This window comes from Pleurodeles waltl, chromosome 9, assembly GCF_031143425.1.
Source record: "Pleurodeles waltl isolate 20211129_DDA chromosome 9, aPleWal1.hap1.20221129, whole genome shotgun sequence".
Taxonomy (NCBI): Eukaryota; Metazoa; Chordata; class Amphibia; order Caudata; family Salamandridae; genus Pleurodeles; species Pleurodeles waltl.
In genome coordinates this window covers 872638402-872657441 of record NC_090448.1, presented here as the reverse complement: position 1 = coordinate 872657441, position 19040 = coordinate 872638402, and the positions used below count along the sequence as shown (strand labels likewise).

At 47.9% G+C, this 19040-nt stretch overlaps 1 protein-coding gene across 3 annotated transcripts in view; it reads right to left on the bottom strand.

The window, feature by feature from the left end:
* The window catches only part of CCDC88C (coiled-coil domain containing 88C), a 476272-nt gene that overhangs the window by 82596 nt on the left and 374636 nt on the right, over window positions 1–19040 (bottom strand). For all 3 annotated transcript variants that reach the window (XM_069208171.1, XM_069208172.1, XM_069208170.1), the window contains exon 28: window positions 11764–11832. In XM_069208171.1, the coding sequence (XP_069064272.1) occupies window positions 11764–11832 (69 nt within the window). The remainder of the gene's footprint in view (window positions 1–11763; window positions 11833–19040) is intronic.

Genomic DNA, 19040 nt, shown 5'->3' with positions numbered 1-19040 from the left:
TGTGTGACTATGTTGGGCTTTATAATTTGTTTATGAAAGAACACATTTTAAGTAACTGCTTCAATGAAAAGTTGCATCAGTATCTGGTAGACCTAGGTCCAATTTCTCCCCAAGAATTGGGAAAGAAGGCAGACCACTGGGTCAAGACTAGGGTAACCAAAACTTCCACTGGGGGTGACCAAAAGAAATGGGTTACAAAAACTCCCCAGGAGAAAGTGGGTGACACTAGAAACAAAGAAAAAGAGTCCTCTGTAGGCCCCCAAAAACCAGAACAGGTGGGTGGGCCCCAAGACACAACCCAAAACAAAGGTGGGTACCAGGGTAAGAACTGGGATGCCACTAAGGCATGGTGCCACAACTGTAAACAGTCTGGGCACCACACCAAGGACACTTCTTGTCCCAAAAACAAACCCCAGAACAAAATTCCAGGGGTAACCAGTGTAGCCATGGGAGATGACTCCTCAGATGAGGAGGTCTTCCTAGCCTTCAACTGGAAACAGGGCCCAACAGGTGAGTTGGAGATTCCAGAGGGAAGTAGACACTTCCACCACCTACTGGTGAATGGAATCCCAACCACTGCCCTGAGAGACACTTGTGCCAGTCACACTATTGTGCATGACAGGCTGGTGCTCTCAAACCAGTACATCCCAGGTGAGACTGCCAGGGTAAGAGTTAGCCTAGACAGGGTCACTAAGAGGCCTGTGGCTTTAGTGCCCATAGAAGTGGGTGGCACTCTTAGCTGGAGAAGGGTAGTAGTCAGTACCGACCTCCCCCTTGATTGTCTCCTTGGAAATGACTACCCAGAGGTTAGTCAGAGCTCAAGAGAGGAACTGGTCCAGTGCCAGTCCTCTCCCAAGGATTCTGGAAGTCCTGCCTCTGCAGTAAATGCAAGCAGGCCCCAGAAGAAGAAGAAAAGAAAACAGAGTAGGAAGGGTGGACAACCTTTAGCCAAGGTTACAGCAAGCCAAGGAGATTCTGCTCCAGTAGGGGAGAACTCCAAAAATGGCCCTGATAAAGTCCAACCTGACCCACAAGAAGTCCTGGCTAGTCAGGCAACTGTTAAACCCGAGTGGGTGGCTCCTCAGCTAACAGAAGAAAGAGTGGAAGAAGGGTGTTTACTACAAGATGTGGTAACCCCCCACTCCAATACAGCAGACAGGCAACCTGAACCCAAAGAAGCCTGTAACTTAGCCCCTTCCCTTTTAGGTGAAGAGCTAAAGGTGTGGTTCTGGGCACTGACAGCTGTCAGTGGCCTCTGCTGGGTGTTAGCCTTTGTGGCTGCACTATCCTTGGCATGGTGGTCAGACCCCATGCCAAATAGCAAGCTAGGCCCCCTGACCCTGTTGGTCATGGTGGGGTTACTCCAGCTCTGGGTAACCTCTTTGGGTAAGCTAGGGATGACCCTGGCTAAGATAAGATTAGCAGAGGTGGATACCTCTAAACCCAAAATAAAAAGAATGGGTGGAGACATTGAAGAAGCAGACAAGAGGCAATTCAGACTAGGTCCTATCACTGTGGAAGTGGGTCAGTTCCCCAAAGGGAATGACCTGAACAGAAGGATGTAAGGCAGAGTAGGCCCTGCAACTAACCAGCCTATTTCTCCTACTCTTCCTCGCCTGACAGACTAGGAAGACTCTCCCAGCTTGGGCTGAGTCTCCTGGCCTGTGGGCTGGGGGGGGCTTGTGTAAAGAAATGGCTCCCTGTTGCAGTTACCCCCCACTTTTTGCCTGATACTGATGCTGACTTGACTGAGAAGTGTGCTGGGACCCTGCTAACCAGGCCCCAGCACCAGTGTTCCTTCACCTAAAATGTACCATTGTATCCACAATTGGCACACCCTGGCATTCAGATAAGTCCCTTGTAACTGGTACTTCTAGTACCAAGGGCCCTGATGCCAAGGAAGGTCTCTAAGGGCTGCAGCATGTCTTATGCCACCCTAGAGACCCCTCACTCAGCACAGACACACTGCTTACAAGCCTGTGTGTGCTAGTGAGAACAAAATGAGTAAGTCGACATGGCACTCCCCTCAGGGTGCCATGCCAGCCTCTCACTGCCTATGCAGTATAGGTAAGACACCCCTCTAGCAGGCCTTACAGCCCTAAGGCAGGGTGCACTATACCATAGGTGAGGGTACCAGTGCATGAGCACTGTGCCCCTACAGTGTCTAAACAAAACCTTAGACATTGTAAGTGCAGGGTAGCCATAAGAGTATATGGTCTGGGAGTTTGTCAAACACGAACTCCACAGCACCATAATGGCTACACTGAAAACTGGGAAGTTTGGTATCAAACTTCTCAGCACAATAAATGCACACTGATGCCAGTGTACATTTTATTGTAAAATACACCCCAGAGGGCACCTTAGAGGTGCCCCCTGAAACTTAACCGACTATCTGTGTAGGCTGACTAGTTTTAGCAGCCTGCCACAAACCGAGACATGTTGCTGGCCCCATGGGGAGAGTGCCTTTGTCACTCTGAGGCCAGTAACAAAGCCTGCACTGGGTGGAGATGCTAACACCTCCCCCAGGCAGGAATTGTCACACCTGGCGGTGAGCCTCAAAGGCTCACCTCCTTTGTGCCAACCCAGCAGGACACTCCAGCTAGTGGAGTTGCCCGCCCCCTCCGGCCAGGCCCCACTTTTGGCGGCAAGGCCGGAGAAAATAATGAGAAAAACAAGGAGGAGTCACTGGCCAGTCAGGACAGCCCCTAAGGTGTCCTGAGCTGAGGTGACTCTAACTTTTAGAAATCCTCCATCTTGCAGATGGAGGATTCCCCCAATAGGGTTAGGATTGTGACCCCCCTCCCCTTGGGAGGAGGCACAAAAAGGGTGTACCCACCCTCAGGGCTAGTAGCCATTGGCTACTAACCCCCCAGACCTAAAACACGCCCTTAAATTTAGTATTTAAGGGCTACCCTGAACCCTAGAAAATTAGATTCCTGCAACTACAAGAAGAAGGACTGCCCAGCTGAAAACCCCTGCAGCGGAAGACCAGAAGACGACAACTGCCTTGGCTCCAGAAACTCACCGGCCTGTCTCCTGCCTTCCAAAGATCCTGCACCAGCGACGCCTTCCAAAGGGACCAGCGACCTCGACATCCTCTGAGGACTGCCCCTGCTTCGAAAAGACAAGAAACTCCCGAGGACAGCGGACCTGCTCCAAGAAAAGCTGCAACTTTGTTTCCAGCAACTTTAAAGAACCCTGCAAGCTCCCCGCAAGAAGCGTGAGACTTGCAACACTGCACCCGGCGACCCCGACTCGGCTGGTGGAGATCCAACACCTCAGGAGGGACCCCAGGACTACTCTGATACTGTGAGTACCAAAACCTGTCCCCCCTGAGCCCCCACAGCGCCGCCTGCAGAGGGAATCCCGAGGCTTCCCCTGACCGCGACTCTTTGAACCTAAAGTCCCGACGCCTGGGAGAGACCCTGCACCCGCAGCCCCCAGGACCTGAAGGACTGGACTTTCACTGGAGAAGTGACCCCCAGGAGTCCCTCTCCCTTGCCCAAGTGGAGGTTTCCCCGAGGAATCCCCCCCTTGCCTGCCTGCAGCGCTGAAGAGATCCCGAGATCTCTCATAGACTAACATTGCGAACCCGACGCTGGTTTCTACACTGCACCCGGCCGCCCCCGCGCCACTGAGGGTGAAATTTCTGTGTGGACTTGTGTCCCCCCCGGTGCCCTACAAAACCCCCCTGGTCTGCCCTCCGAAGACGCGGGTACTTACCTGCAAGCAGACCGGAACCGGGGCACCCCCTTCTCTCCATTCTAGCCTATGTGTTTTGGGCACCACTTTGAACTCTGCACCTGACCGGCCCTGAGCTGCTGGTGTGGTGACTTTGGGGTTGCTCTGAACCCCCAACGGTGGGCTACCTTGGACCAAGAACTAAGCCCTGTAAGTGTCTTACTTACCTGGTTAACCTAACAAATACTTACCTCTCCTAGGAACTGTGAAAATTGCACTAAGTGTCCACTTTTGAGACAGCTATTTGTGAATAACCTGAAAAGTATACATGCAATTTTGATGATTTGAAGTTCCTAAAGTACTTACCTGCAATACCTTTCGAATGAGATATTACATGTAGAATTTGAACCTGTGGTTCTTAAAATAAACTAAGAAAAGATATTTTTCTATATAAAAACCTATTGGCTGGATTTGTCTCTGAGTGTGTGTACCTCATTTATTGCCTATGTGTATGTACAACAAATGCTTAACACTACTCCTTGGATAAGCCTACTGCTCGACCACACTACCACAAAATAGAGCATTAGTATTATCTCTTTTTGCCACTATCTTACCTCTAAGGGGAACCCTTGGACTCTGTGCATGCTATTCCTTACTTTGAAGTAGCACATACAGAGCCAACTTCCTACATGGTACATTCCAGTTGAGGAGGTAGGTTTATAGTGGCCTGGGTGTGTTTTATGCACTCTTGACAAGTTGCGCTTCTGTTTCACCAGTCTTCTAGATATGGAAAGACATATATGTTTTGTCTGTGCAGGTGAGCAGCTACTACTATGAGACTTTTGGGGAAGACCCCAAGGGCAGTTGTGACCACAAAAGGGAAGCAGTTTGAACTGAAAATGCTGCCCATTTATTAGAAACCTTAGGTATCAGCGTTGCACCAGGTGAATAGGAATGTGGAAATAGGCGTCCTTAAGGTCGAGTGCGGCCATGAAGTCACCTCGTTGCAATAATGGGATAACATCTTGAAGAGTGACCATGTGAAAATGCTCGGAGAGAATGTATTCTTTTAGAGGTCTTAGATCCAAGATTGGTCTTAGAGACCTGTCTTTTTTGGGCATAAGGCAGTAGAGAGAATAGATTCATGTGCCTTTCTGGTGGAGCAGCTTATAACTAGTTCTATGGCCCCTTTTTTGAGGAGAGCCTGAACTTATTCCCTGTTGACGTTCTGGTGAATGTTTGTGTTTGCGAGGTGGAATGTTTGGAGGTGTGGAAGTGAGCTCCAGACATTAACCCTGTTAAATAATATCCTACACCCACTGGCTGGAGGTGATGTTCCACCACCAGGCAGGAAATAACCCTTTTATTCATCCCCCAACAGGTGTTGAATGGTCAGGTGGTGGGGCTGGCAAGGTTTGGTGGTGGTGGTGGCGGCATAGGATTTGGTGAATACGCCTTTGCCTCTACCCGTGGAATTAATGTCGCAGTAGAAGCCTCTGTATGATCCCCTAGGCAAGGTGGTCTGTGCCTTAGGATGCTGGTAGGAGGTGGCTGTCTCAATGTCTCAGGGGAGGTGGTTATTGATTCTCCATGATAAGAGGAGCGTTAAAAGGAGATGAGTTGCAATGTTGTCTGCAACTCTCACATGGCTTTGGCCATCTCATTATCCTTTATTTTTTCAAGGAGGGTGTGTACTTGGGGACTAAAAAGGTGTTCCCTGTCGAAGGGAAGGGCCAAGAGGTTTTGCTGAACCTCTGGTTTAAAACCTGAGACTTGACGACAGGCATGTTTCCTGAATGGACTGAAATCTATGCCTCTAGCTGCAGTATCAGCAGTGTCAAGGGCACAGCGAAAAGTGGTATTGGAAAATAGCTCACCTTCAGAGGCAATCTAAGATGCTCGCTTTTTGTGCTCTTTTAGGAGATGCTGGAGGATCTTTTCCATCTCAACTCAGTGAGCCCTGTCACAGCAGGAAGGGAGGCCAATGGAACTGGCGATTCTCCAGTGGTTGGCAGACTGGGAAAGCACCCTTTTACCAACAGCATTAATTATTTTTCTATTGTTATCTGGGGCGGGGATGGGGGGCTTCAAGAGATGTTTGAGAGGTGTCCCTCTTGCGTGCTGCGGAAACTACCAGTGAATCGGTGGAAGTTGTCCCTTTATACATGTGGGTCATTGGGTGATATCTTGTACTTTTTGTCCATCCTTGGAGTAATCGCACCTTACCTAACAGGGTCACTGAAAACGTCTGGGTGTGTTGCAACATGCCTTTCAGCATCAGCAGGTATTGTGCCATGTGTTGACTGAAGGAAAGAATCTAAAAAAAAAAAAAAAAAAAATCACCCTCTAGATGCTCAGTGTTTAGCTGAACATTGTGGTAAGCAGCAGCTCCACCTATAAGGTCATGGTAGGTGGTGGTGTCATCTCAGGGGTGGCGGGGGGACAGTTTGGCGGGACACAGATCAGGGTTTGTATCGACAGGTGGTTCTGCATCATAATAGCCCCATGTGTCGGTGCGTGGTTGAAAGGAAAACTGATCTCCCTCATTCCCTGCCCCCCGTGAAGAGTGGATAGAAACCTCTGGAGAGTATGGTGCAGGAGCACCAGGTGAAGGCGATGGTGACTGTGTGTGGTGTGCAGCAGATGGTGGTGGGCTGAGAAGCACCAGACTTGTGGCCTTGTCCGCCTTCTTTCTATGCCTTGGCAGTGGTGGTGAAATCTCCACAGCTTCTTCAAATGACAATTGCCTTTTGGCTGGCTGGTCACCCGTATAAGGAGGTCTTGTGATGATACTACCTGTGTCTGGATGTATCACTATGTGTTTTTGTCTGGAGTCTACTCTTGCATCCGCTGAAGCACAGGTTCCACAAGCTGGAAACTATGTGCTTGTGTGCTGAAAGTGTAGGATTTTGACTCCAACAATGAAATTTTCGGTGCCATTGTTTTCAATGCAGAGGGTTTTTGTCCGAAGCTGGAGCTTTCGGTGCTGAGGTGCAGTGGTGTTCCAACGTCGAGGGTCTTGGACCCGAAGGAATAAATCAGTTCAGGCTTGTGCAGCTGGTGCTGTTTTCTCTGTGCCAAGACTGGGTGTGTTTGATGCAGCCACTAAGTGTCAACCATGGCACTAAGGCAGTGATAGCCCAACAAATGTTGTAGGAAGTTGGCTCTGTATGTACTATTTCAAAGTAAGGAATAGTATGCACAGAGTCCAAGGGTTCCCCTTAGAGGTAAGATAGTGGCAAAAAGAGATAATACTAATGCTCTATTTTGTGGTAGTGTGGTCGAGCAGTAGGCTTATCAAAGGAGTATTGTTAAGCATTTGTTGTACATACACACAGGCAATAAATGAGGAACACACACTCAGAGACAAATCCAGCCAATAGGTTTTGTTATAGAAAAATATATTTTCTTAGTTTATTTTAACCACCACAGGTTCAAATTCTACATGTAATATCTCATTTGAAAGGTATTGCAGGTAAGTACTTTAGGAACTGTGAATAATTACAGTAGCATATATACTTTTCATTTAAAACACAAATAGCTGTTTTAAAAGTGGACACAGTGCAATTTTCACAGTTCCTGGGGGAGGTAAGTTTTTGTTAGTTTTGTCAGGTAAGTAAATCACTTACAAGTCTCAGGTTTGGGTCCAAGGTAGCCCACCGTTGGGGGTTCAGAGCAACACCAAAGTTACCACACCAGCAGCCCAGGGCCGGTTAGGTGCAGAGGTCAAAGAGGTGCCCAAAACACATAGGCTTCAATGGAGAGAAGGGGGTGCCCCGGTTCCAGTCTGCCAGCAGGTAAGTACCCGCGTCTTCGGAGGGCAGACCAGGGGGGTTTTGTAGGGCACCGGGGGGGGGGACACAAGTCAGCACAAAAAGTACACCCTCAGCAGCGCGGGAGCGGCCGGATGCAGTGTGCAACCACGCGTCGGGTTTTCAATGGTTTTCAATGAGAGACCAATGGATCTCTTCAGCGGTGCAGGCAGGCAAGGGGGGGGCTCCTCGGGGTAGCCACCACCTGGGCAAGGGAGAGGGCCTCCTGGGGGTCACTCCTGCACAGGAGTTCCGTTCCTTTAGGTGCTGGGGGCTGCGGGTGCAGGGTCTTTTCCAGCCGTCGGGAAATGGAGTTCAGGCAGTCGCGGTCAGGGGGAGCCTCGGGATTCCCTCTGCAGGCATCGCTGTGGGGGCTCAGGGGGGACAACTTTGGTTACTCACGGTCTCGGAGTCGCCGGAGGGTCCTCCCTGAGGTGTTAGTTCTCCACCAGTCGAGTCGGGGTCGCCGGGTGCAGTGTTGCAAGTCTCACGCTTCTTGCGGGGAGTTGCAGGGGTCTTTAAATCTGCTCCTTGAAACAAAGTTGCAGTTCTTTTGGAGCAGTGCCGCTGTCCTCGGGAGTTTCTTGTCTTTCTTGAAGCAGGGCAGTCCTCAGAGGATTCAGAGGACGCTAGTCCCTTGGAAAGCGTCGCTGTAGCAGAGTTCTTTGGAAGGCAGGAGACAGGCCGGTAGGACTGGGGCCAAAGCAGTTGGTGTCTTCTGTTCTTCCTCTGCAGGGGTTTTTCAGCTCAGCAGTCTTCTTCTTCTTGTAGGTTTCAGGAATCTAAATTCTTAGGTTCAGGGGAGCCCTTAAATACTAAATTTAAGGGCGTGTTTAGGTCTGGGGGGTTAGTAGCCAATGGCTACTAGCCCTGAGGGTGGGTACACCCTCTTTGTGCCTCCTCCCAAGGGGAGGGGGTCACATCCCTAATCCTATTGGGGAATCCTCCATCTGCAAGATGGAGGATTTCTAAAAGTTAGAGTCACTTCAGCTCAGGACACCTTAGAGGCTGTCCTGACTGGCCAGTGACTCCTCCTTGTTATTCTCATTATTTCCTCCGGCCTTGCCGCCAAAAGTGGGGGCCGTGGCCGGAGGGGGCGGGCAACTCCACTAGCTGGAGTGTCCTGCGGTGCTGGAACAAAGGGGTGAGCCTTTGAGGCTCACCGCCAGCTGTTACAGCTCCTGCCTGGGGGAGGTGTTAGCATCTCCACCCAGTGCAGGCTTTGTTACTGGCCTCAGAGTGACAAAGGCACTCTCCCCATGGGGCCAGCAACATGTCTCGGTTGTGGCAGGCTGCTGGAACCAGTCAGCCTACACAGATAGTCGGTTAAGGTTTCAGGGGGCACCTCTAAGGTGCCCTCTGGGGTGTATTTCACAATAAAATGTACACTGGCATCAGTGTGCATTTATTGTGCTGAGAAGTTTGATACCAAACTTCCCAGTTTTCAGTGTAGCCATTATGGTGCTGTGGAGTCCGTGTTTGACAGACTCCCAGACCATATACTCTTATGGCTACCCTGCACTTACAATGTCTAAGGTTTGGCTTAGACACTGTAGGGGCACAGTACTCATGCACTGGTGCCCTCACCTATGGTATAGTGCACCCTGCCTTAGGGCTGTAAGGCCTACTAGAGGGGTGACTTATCTATACTGCATAGGCAGTGTGAGGTTGGCATGGCACCCTGAGGGGAGTGCCATGTCGACTTACTCGTTTTGTTCTCACCAGCACACACAAGCTGGCAAGCAGTGTGTCTGTGCTGAGTGAGGGGTCCCCAGGGTGGCCTAAGATATGCTGCAGCCCTTAGAGACCTTCCCTGGCATCAGGGCCCTTGGTACCAGGGGTACCAGTTACAAGGAACTTACCTGGATGCCAGGGGGTGCCAATTGTGGAATCAAAAGTACAGGTTAGGGAAAGAACACTGGTGCTGGGGCCTGGTTAGCAGGATTCAGCACACTTTCAATTCAAAACATAGCATCAGCAAAGGCAAAAAGTCAGGGGGTAACCATGCCAAGGAGGCATTTCCTTACAAGCCGCAATTAAGAACAATACCGATGGTAAGTCTAAGGAAGAATAGGTGACAACAGTGTTGAACTGGAGCAGATGAGCACATGTCCGAACCCAACGGTGGAAGAAAACAATCTAACAATAGAGTTGATGACCATGCGCATTGCCAGCAAGAGGAGGAAGCACTCTACCTTCAGTCTAAAAAGACTTTCTTGAAAGAAAAACAACTTGCTCACATCCGAGCCCGACACTAGATGGCAAGATTATGCTAACCATGTGCATCTATAGCCACACGTCTTTAACATTTGTTTGTTTAAAGAAGCCTCTTCATCTATAATTATTGCAAATATAACGCTATTGGTGCATTTGTCAAACCCCATTTACACACTAACCTCAATCTTTATTGACATTTGGGTAAGGTGGTGTTTAAATGGAGCACAAAATATATTGTAAACAGAGATTAATTTGAGCTGGTGGTTTCCGGTGCTCAGCACCAGCACTTAATTGTCAACACTGGTACTTATGACAGCCTTTTAAAAGGCTTTTCAGCCTATCGAATCTTAGGTAAGCTCAATTATAGTTTGAAATGACAGCCTTTCTCAGATATGTGGAAGAACGAGATCTCTGGGCATATTAAATGGTTCTATCAGATCAAGTTCAGATTACTCTGCCACTATTTTGAAATGATGAAATGCCAGCCTTTCTCTGAGAGGAGAGGTCATGTTTCAAGTTACATGGCTGCTCTGGTAGAGGTAGCTCAAATTATTTCACAACAGTTTAAAATTATGATATGTTACCCCCTTTCGGGTGACACGTGGAGAGGAGAGAAAGCCATGCATGTGAATTAGCTGTTATTTTAGTGGCAGTTCAGTTTCCTCCAGGATTGTTTGATTTGATTACAGAACAACCCTTCTACTGTGATATGCAAAGAGCAAAGGTGCAGTGCACAGTACGGCACAGCTCCTTCGTTATATGAGGATTTGTCTCATTTAGAAATGCCAGCCCGTCTCGTAGAGATGGGAACAAGGGCACAGAAAGCAGTTGGCGTTTTAAAGGGAGGTGTGGCACCCCGTGTCTTGTTTGAAATGATGAAACGTCTTCTTGGGTGTCAGGTGCCTGTAGGATTAAAGTTGGATACTCAATGCCTGCTGCTAAAAACATTCTTATAGCTTTGGGAGCCTGGCAGAGTCTGAACTGTCACTCTAGCAGGAGTGCAACGGTTAGTAGTTGTGTTGCTACTGTTCTTGGCAGGGCTGCAAGGGACAATAGGTGGGTCAAGCTGCAGTGGCATCCTGAGGAGGGCCCTGGTACGTTTTTTTAAAACATACATTAAGCAGCAATTGTAAGTGTTTATGAATTGGTATGAAATACTCTCCCCTCCCTTGAGAGCAACCACATTACTACCTTAAGTGCATAATTTCAGCCAGTGGTTGCTGGTGGAACCTACCGGTGCTGGGGACCGGAACTTATTTTTCTGTATCAGATATTGACCTCAAGAGAAAGAGAGAAAAACACAAATGGGAAAGAAGGATAAAGGGAAAGACAGAAAAACAGACACAAAGGGAGAAAGCAGGTACTGTCAAGAGTGAGCTAAAGGGGCAGCAATGCCTGGTAGTGGGTTAAAGAGGCCTGAGGAGTTCAACACTACACAGCCTTGGAATTTGGCACATTAATATTTAATTGCACCAGCTGCAAGATTTTGAGCAGAGCTTTGGGAAACAGCACTCATTCTTTTACAAATTAAGCATGCTTACTCCAGCACTAAACTTATGATGGCCCAAAAATAAGCCATTATTGCAGATATCCCACTTTCATAAGTGCTTTTTCATTTTTGTAAAGTAGCGATCATTCTGAACCTGTGAATAGGGAGTGGCCTTTACAAAACTAGCTGATGGGCTGTTGGAATGTTTTTTAGCAGTTTGTTGTCCTGTTTTATGGCCACACTGACCCATTTTTTTGTCTGTTGATTTCACGAATATTGCCACAAGCATTGCCTGCTGCAAACACATGTATGCAGTTTTTCTCACCTTGCAAAACACCATGCCTTAAGTTCAAAACGGGCATGATATGCAAATGGGGGTCACTTTTTCAGCTATCTTATACACTAATGGGGACCCCTATTATTTTGGTGCCCTGGTGTATTTTTTTCTCCCGGTCCAACCCAGAGGGTGGCAGGGAACTGGCAGCGCAAGCGACCACGGTAATTCAATGAGTGCACAAAGGCTGCTAACCAGACTCAAGCTAGGAGAAGACAGTTATGATGTACCTTTCAAGTTAAGCGGGGAGCTGTTGTTAGATGCACTTCTGCTACTTTCCAAGCTATTTGGCCTGGAAGCTGCAAAAAGAAAAAAATATACAAATTAGTAATAACAAATACGCTCCATGCTCAGTGGTCTTCAGGGTTGACCAAGCTCATATCTGGTATGAATCAGGTTTACATTATGGTCCGATATGTATGGTAATCATTCGTAGTCCGAGATATATGGTTTATTCTGACTTCTCAAAATGAATCCTCTTTTGAAGCTTTATTTCTTTGTAGAATTGCATCGTTTTATCACAGAAATATCTTATCAAATGAAAAAATATTACCACATCTCCATTTTAAAAATTAAACAAAATAAACCCATGTTACTGTTAAGTGTTATTATGCCTTGTTTGGCTCCTTAAACAATTTCTGGCTTTTTAGCACTTCTGGCACTTGTACGTTCACTTTCACTATTACTAGCATGGGCCTAAAATCTCAGCATGCAAATGCTATTGATTGAAAAGTCAGGATTGTCTGAAGGTGCAGGAGAATACACAAGTTCACTTCGAGCAACAGGGAAACCCAATCATGTTAGACTAGATATGAAAGGTGCACAATTTTCTGCTATTTTTTCACATTATCTAATTTAAGTGAGTTTTTAAAAATATATAGTCGTCCAGTGACCTCTTCTTTACAGAAAATATTTTATTAGAAAAAATATATTGACGGATTTCTGGCAGAACAAGGTGTCCGAATACGACAAAATGCTTTCGATGGATCTTTCAGAGGTCTTGCAATAAAATGGCATCAATAGTTCACGTACATCACACAGTTTGGTCCTAAACAAGCTATTTGCAACGAAACAATTAAACTAACTATACTCTGTCGTCATGTGCGAGCATGTGGGAACGCCTAAACCAAGCAAGATGTGGCGGCATTTTAGAAAAGTAATTTTACAACAGTGCGCATGGTGAGGCAGACCTTTTTAAGCCATCAGATACCAAAAAGAACTGACAGGGTCCACAGTTTTACATTTACCAAGTTTTACTAACATAAGTCTCACAGGTGCAAAGGAGGCAGCAGCAGTAAAAGTGTCCCATGATTATACATAGAGGTGGCAACAGTGGTGCAATTGTCCCTCACATGAATAAAACAGACGACAACAAACACACGGAAAACTGGTAATGCACAGGATCGATCACTGCACCCCTTGTCCTCCTTGGTAGCGATTAAAGCCTGGACAACAGCAGTAGAAACGTCATTCACTCACACAACAGGCACAGTACAGGCAACAGCAGTACACAATTCCATCTCCATAGGAACTCGAGAAGGCTTGGGCATGTTTCTCACACAAACACAGAAAAGTGATAGTAGATGAAGTATCAATACACACTTCTCTCTCACCAGAAACTGATAAAGCATGGACAATAGCACACAATTCCCTCACAAGCACAACACGTAAATCACAATGGAAACCGGTAGGAAGTTGTCTCTGTACATACTATTTCAAAGTAAGAAATAGTGTGCATAGAGTCCAAGGGTTCCCCTTAGAGGTAAGATGGTGGCAAAAAGAGATAATTCTAATGCTCTATTTTGTGGTAGTGTGGTCGAGCAGTAGGCTTATCAGAGGGTAGTGATAAGCATTTGTTGTACACACACAGGCAATAAATGAGGAACACACACTCAAAGACTTACTCAAGGCCAATAGGTTTTTATATTGAAAAATATATTTTTTTAGTTTATTTTAAGAACCACAGGATCAAGATTTACATTAAACACTTTAAATGTAAGGTACTTCACTTAGGTACTTTAGGAACTTTGAAGGAAAACAATATCATGAACAGTCTTTGTAAATATGGCCACAGTGCGAAAATCAACAGTGCCTGGGGGAGGTAAGTAAAGGTTAGATTAGGAGGTAAGTAAAACATTTACAAGTCTCAGTACTGGGGCATAGGCAGCCCACCATTGGGGGTTCAAGGCAACCCCAAAGTTACCACACCAGCAGCTCAGGGCTGGCAGGTGCAGAGGTCAAAGAGGTGCCCAAAACGCATAGGCTTCAATGGAGAAGGGGGTGCCCCGGTCTGCCAGCAGGTAAGTACCTGCGACTTCGGAGGGCAGACCAAGGGGGTTTTGTAGGGCACCGGGGGTGGGGGTGGGGGGGGGGGGGAATCCTCCAAAATCAAGATGGAGGATGTCTAAAGGCAGGGGTCACCTCAGCTCAGGACACCTTAGGGCAGAGGTCTTCAAACTGGGGGGCGGGGGGGAATCCTCCAAAATCAAGATGGAGGATGTCTAAAGGCAGGGGTCACCTCAGCTCAGGACACCTTAGGGCAGAGGTCTTCAAACTGGGGGGCAGGTCCCCATTGGGGGACCTCAAGTGATCCCAGGGGGGGCGCCAAACTCTGGCCAAAAGAAATATTATACAGATAACATACCTTTGTTTTGAGCAGAAGCATGTTATCGCAGTTTTAAAAAGGTACAAGTACTTAACTGCAATGTTTAAATACAATTAGACATATTTAAACATTGGCATCTTTCTAAAATAATTGTGAAAAATTCTGAAGGGGGGGCCCAATGATTTTTATTTTTCAGCTGGGGGGGCGCGGCATAAAAAAGTTTGAAGACCACTGCCTTAGGGGCTGGCCTGACTGGTGGGTGACTCCTTGTTTTTCTCATTATCTCCCCTGGACTTGCCGCCAAAAGTGGGGGCTGTGTCCAGGGGGCGGGCATCTCCACTAGCTGGGGTGCCCTGGGGCATTGTAACACGAAGCCTGAGCCTTTGAGGCTCACTGCTAGGTGTTACAGTTCCTGCAGGGGGAGGCGTGAAGCACCTCCACCGAGAGCAGGCTTTTGTTTCTGTCCTCAGAGAGCACAAGGGCCCTCACCACATGGGGTCAGAAACTCGTCTCTCAGCAGCAGGCTGGCACAGACCAGTCAGTCCTGCACTGAACAATTGGGTAAAATACAGGGGGCATCTCTAAGATGCCCTCAGTGTGCATTTTTTATAAATCCAACACTGGCATCAGTGTGGGTTTATTATTCTGAGAAGTTTGATACCAAACTTCCCAGTATTCAGTGTAGCCATTATGGAGCTGTGGAGTTCGTTTTTGACAAATTCCCAGACCATATACTTACTATGGCCACACTGTACTTACAATGTCTAAGAATAGACTTCGACACTGTAGGGGCATATTGCCCATGCAGCTATGCCCTCACCTGTGGTATAGTGCACCCTGCCTTAGGGCTGTAAGGCCTACTAGACGGGTGACTTACCTATGCCACAGGCAGCATTTTGTGTGCATGGCATCCTGAGGGGGATGCCATGTCGACTTTGCCTTTTTTCTCCCCACCAACACACACAATCTGCAATGGCAGTGTGCATGTGTTAGGTGAGGGGTCCCTTAGGGTGGCACAACATATGATGCAGCCCTTAGGGACCTTCCCTGGTCACAGGACCCTTGGTACCACTGGTACCGTTTACAAGGGGCTTATCTGTGTGCCAAGGGTGTGCCAATTGTGGAAACAATGGTACATTTTAGGTGAAAGAACACTGGTGCTGGGGCCTGGTTAGCAGGGTCCCAGCACACTTCTCAGTCAAGTCAGCATCAGTATCAGACAAAAAGTGGGGGGTAACTGCAACAGGGAGCCATTTCCTTACAAAACCCATATGCCATTCTTGTCCATCTTCGAGTTCTCTTGTTAAATCACTCCACAGTAGCTTCATAATATAACAAAGCCACAGGGGAGCAAATAAAGTGAGGGTGAACCAAGGGGAATATATAATAACATAACCAGAAAGGAAGTGGAATCACCAGTATATAAAACAACTGATAAAGCATCACGAGGATAACTGTACTATGTTCTGCAGGGTTCATCCAGAATATAACATCTAGTTCTTGGTACCTTACCTGCTGCATGCTAATACATTTAGAAACCATATCTGGAGGGCTCATCTGCAAAGCCAGACTAGAGTACTGCTACTACTCTTAGGAGCCGCATCTAGCATACGGTGCCCCAATCCGGAGGCAAGATCTAAAAGTCTTATCTGAATTTGTGTGTCCGGGTCTGAAGTCCAGCAGAAATTTGTGGAGTCTGAAGACAGCATGTGTACTACCATGTTCAGTGTAGGAGGCCATCTCTAGAACATTGTGTCCAGTTCTTGCCACCATCTCCAGCATATCATGCCCAGCTTTGGCGAATACCTCTAGCATGCTGTCAGTTTCTGAGGGACACTTCTGGAGCGCTATATCTGGCCCTAGGAGCACCTACTGCAATACTGATTGTCCTGAATAGAGAGTGGCAGGGCTTAAGAAAACACTAATTAAGTGTTAATACATATGTGCTAGAGTCTTACACTCAAAGCACAGACAAGTCTTTTTGTGTTGTTTGCATGCTTGTGAGCACAGCAGTTTGCTGCTCCCCTCCCTGATTAGCAGCTGCCTTCCTATTGGTGCTAAAGCGAATAGAACTTACATCAACTGCTACTGTTTCACAATATTAAGTTTCTTAGGCAAGTTATACCCTTGCCATTCATTAGGATAACACCTGCTGCTTAATGTAGGAAAGTGCCATCTTGCCTGGCATGTTACCCCCATTTTCATTGTGTGTATGTTTGTTTTTGCCCTTGTGTCACTGGAATCCTGCTAGGCAGGACCCCAGTGCTCATAATGTATGCCCTGCATGTGTTCCCTGTGTGGTGCCTAACTGTATCACTGAGGCTCTGCTAACCAGAACCTCGGTGTTTATGCTCTCTCTGCTTTCTATAAATTGTCACTGCAGGCTAGTGACTAATTTTACTAATTCTCATTAGCACACTGGTACACCCATATAATTCCCTTGTATATGGTACGTAGGTACCCAGGGTATTGGGGTTCCAGGAGATCCATATTGGCTGTAGCATTTCTTTTGCCACCCACAGGGAGCTCAGGCAATTCTTACACAGGCCTGCCACTGCAGCCTGAGTGAAATAACGTCCACGTTATTTCACAGCCATTTTTCACTGCACATAAGTAACTTATAAGTCACATATATGTCTAACCCTCACTTGGTGAAGGTTAGGTGCCAAGTTACTTAGTGTGTGGGCACCCTGACTAGCCAAGGTGCCCCCACATCGTTCAGGGCAAATTCCCCGAACTTTGTGAGTGCGGGGGCACCATTACACGCGTGCACTGAATCCGGGTACTGACAAACTTCCTTTCTGGGGTTTCCACTGCAGCTGCTGCCAACCCCTCATACAGGATTCTGCCCTCCTGGGGTCTGGGCAGCCCCGGCCCAGGAAGGCAGAACAAAGGATTTCCTCTGAGAGAGGGTGTTACACCCTCTCCCTTTGGAAATAGGTGTGATGGGCTGGGAGGAGTAGCCTCCCCCAGCCTCTGGAAATGCTTTGATGGGCACAGATAGCGCCCATCTCTGCATAAGCCAGTCTACACCAGTTCAGGGATCCCTCAGCCCTGCTCTGGCGCGAAACTGGACAAAGGAAAGGGGAGTGACCACTCCCCTGACCAGTACCTCCGAGGGGAAGTGCCCAGAGCTCCTCCAGTGTGTCCCAGACCTCTGCCATCTTGGATTCAGAGGTGTTGGGGGCACACTGGGCTGCTCTGAGTGGCCAGTGCCAGCAGGTGACGTCAGAGACCCCCTCTGATAGGTTCTTACCTCTCTTGATAGCCAACCCTCCTTTCTTGGTAGCCAAACCTCCTTTTCTGGCTATTTACGGTCTCTCCTCTGGGGTATTCTTCAGATAACGAATGCAAGAGCTCACCAGAGTTCCTCTGCACTTCCCTCTTCGACTTCTGCCAAGGATCGACCGCTGACTGCTCCAGGACGCCTGCAAAACCGCAACAAAGTAGCATTACGACTACCAGCAACATTGTAGCACCTCATCCTGCCGGCTTTCTTGGCTGTTTCCTGGTGGTGCATGCTCTGAGGGCTGTCTGCCTTCACCCTGCACTGGAAGCCAAGAGGAAATCTCCCGTGGGTCGACGGAATCTTCCCCCTGCTAACGCAGGGCCAAAAGACTGCATCACCGGTCCTCTGGGTCCCCTCTCATCCTGACATGCTGGGTCCAAGTGTCTCCCACAGTCCAGTGGCCCTCCTGTCCAAATTTGGTGGAGTTAAGTCCTTGCCTCCCCACACCAGACAGCAAACTTGTGTACTGCGTGATTTGCAGCTGTACTTTTTGCACTTTGCACTTTTCCAAGGATTCCTTTGTGCACAGCCTAGCCTGGGTCCCCAGCACTCCATCCTGCAGTGCTCAACCCGCTGAGTTGGACTCAGACGGCGTGGGACCCACCTTTTGTGACTCCGGTTTCACAAATCTTCTAAGTGCCTGCTCCGGTACTTCTGCGGGTGCTGCCTGCTTCTGCAGGGGCTCTCTGAGTTGCTGAGCAGCCCCTCTGCCTCCTCCTCCAAGAGGCAATATCCTGGTCCTTCCTGGTCCCCAGTAGCACCCAAAAACCTCTACCGTGACCCTTGCAGCTAGCAAGGCTTGTTTGCAGTCTTTCTGCGTGGAAACACTTCTACAACATCCAGCACGCCGTGGGACATCTTCCATCCAAAGGAGAAGTTCCTAGCCCTTTTCGTTGTTGCAGAATCTTCGGCTTCTTCCACCAGGAGGCAGCCCTTTTGCACCTTCATCCGGGGTTTCCTGGGCTCCTTCCCCCCCTGGACACTATCGCGACTCTTGGACTTGGTCCCCTTGCCTTGCAGGTCCTCATGTCCAGGAATCCGGCTTCAGTGTTTTGCTGGTGCTTGTGGTTCTTGCAGAATCCCCATATCAAGATTATTGTGTCTTTCTGGGGTAGTAGGGTAACTTTACTCCTACTTTTCAGGGTCTTGGGGTGGGGTATCTTGGATACCCTGACTGTTTTCTTACAGTCCCAGCGACCCTCTACAAGCTCCCATAGGTCTGGGGTCCAGTTGTGATTCGCATTCCACTTTTGGAGTATATGGTTTGTGTTGCCCCTAGACCTATGTTTACCTATTGCATCCTATTGTGATTCTACATAGTTTGCACTACTTTTCTTACTGTTACTTACCTGTTTTGGGTTTGTGTACATATAACTTGTGTATGTTACTTACCTCCTAAGTGAGGGTATTCTCCGAGATACTTTTGGCATATTGTCATTAAAATAAAGTACCTTTATTTTTAGTAACTCTGAGTATTGTGTTTTCTTATGATATTGTGCTATATGATATAAGTGGTATAGTAGGAGCTTTGCATGTCTCCTAGTTCAGCCTAAGCTGCTTTGCCATAGCTACCTTCTATCAGCCTAAGCTGCTAGAAACACCTCTATTCTACT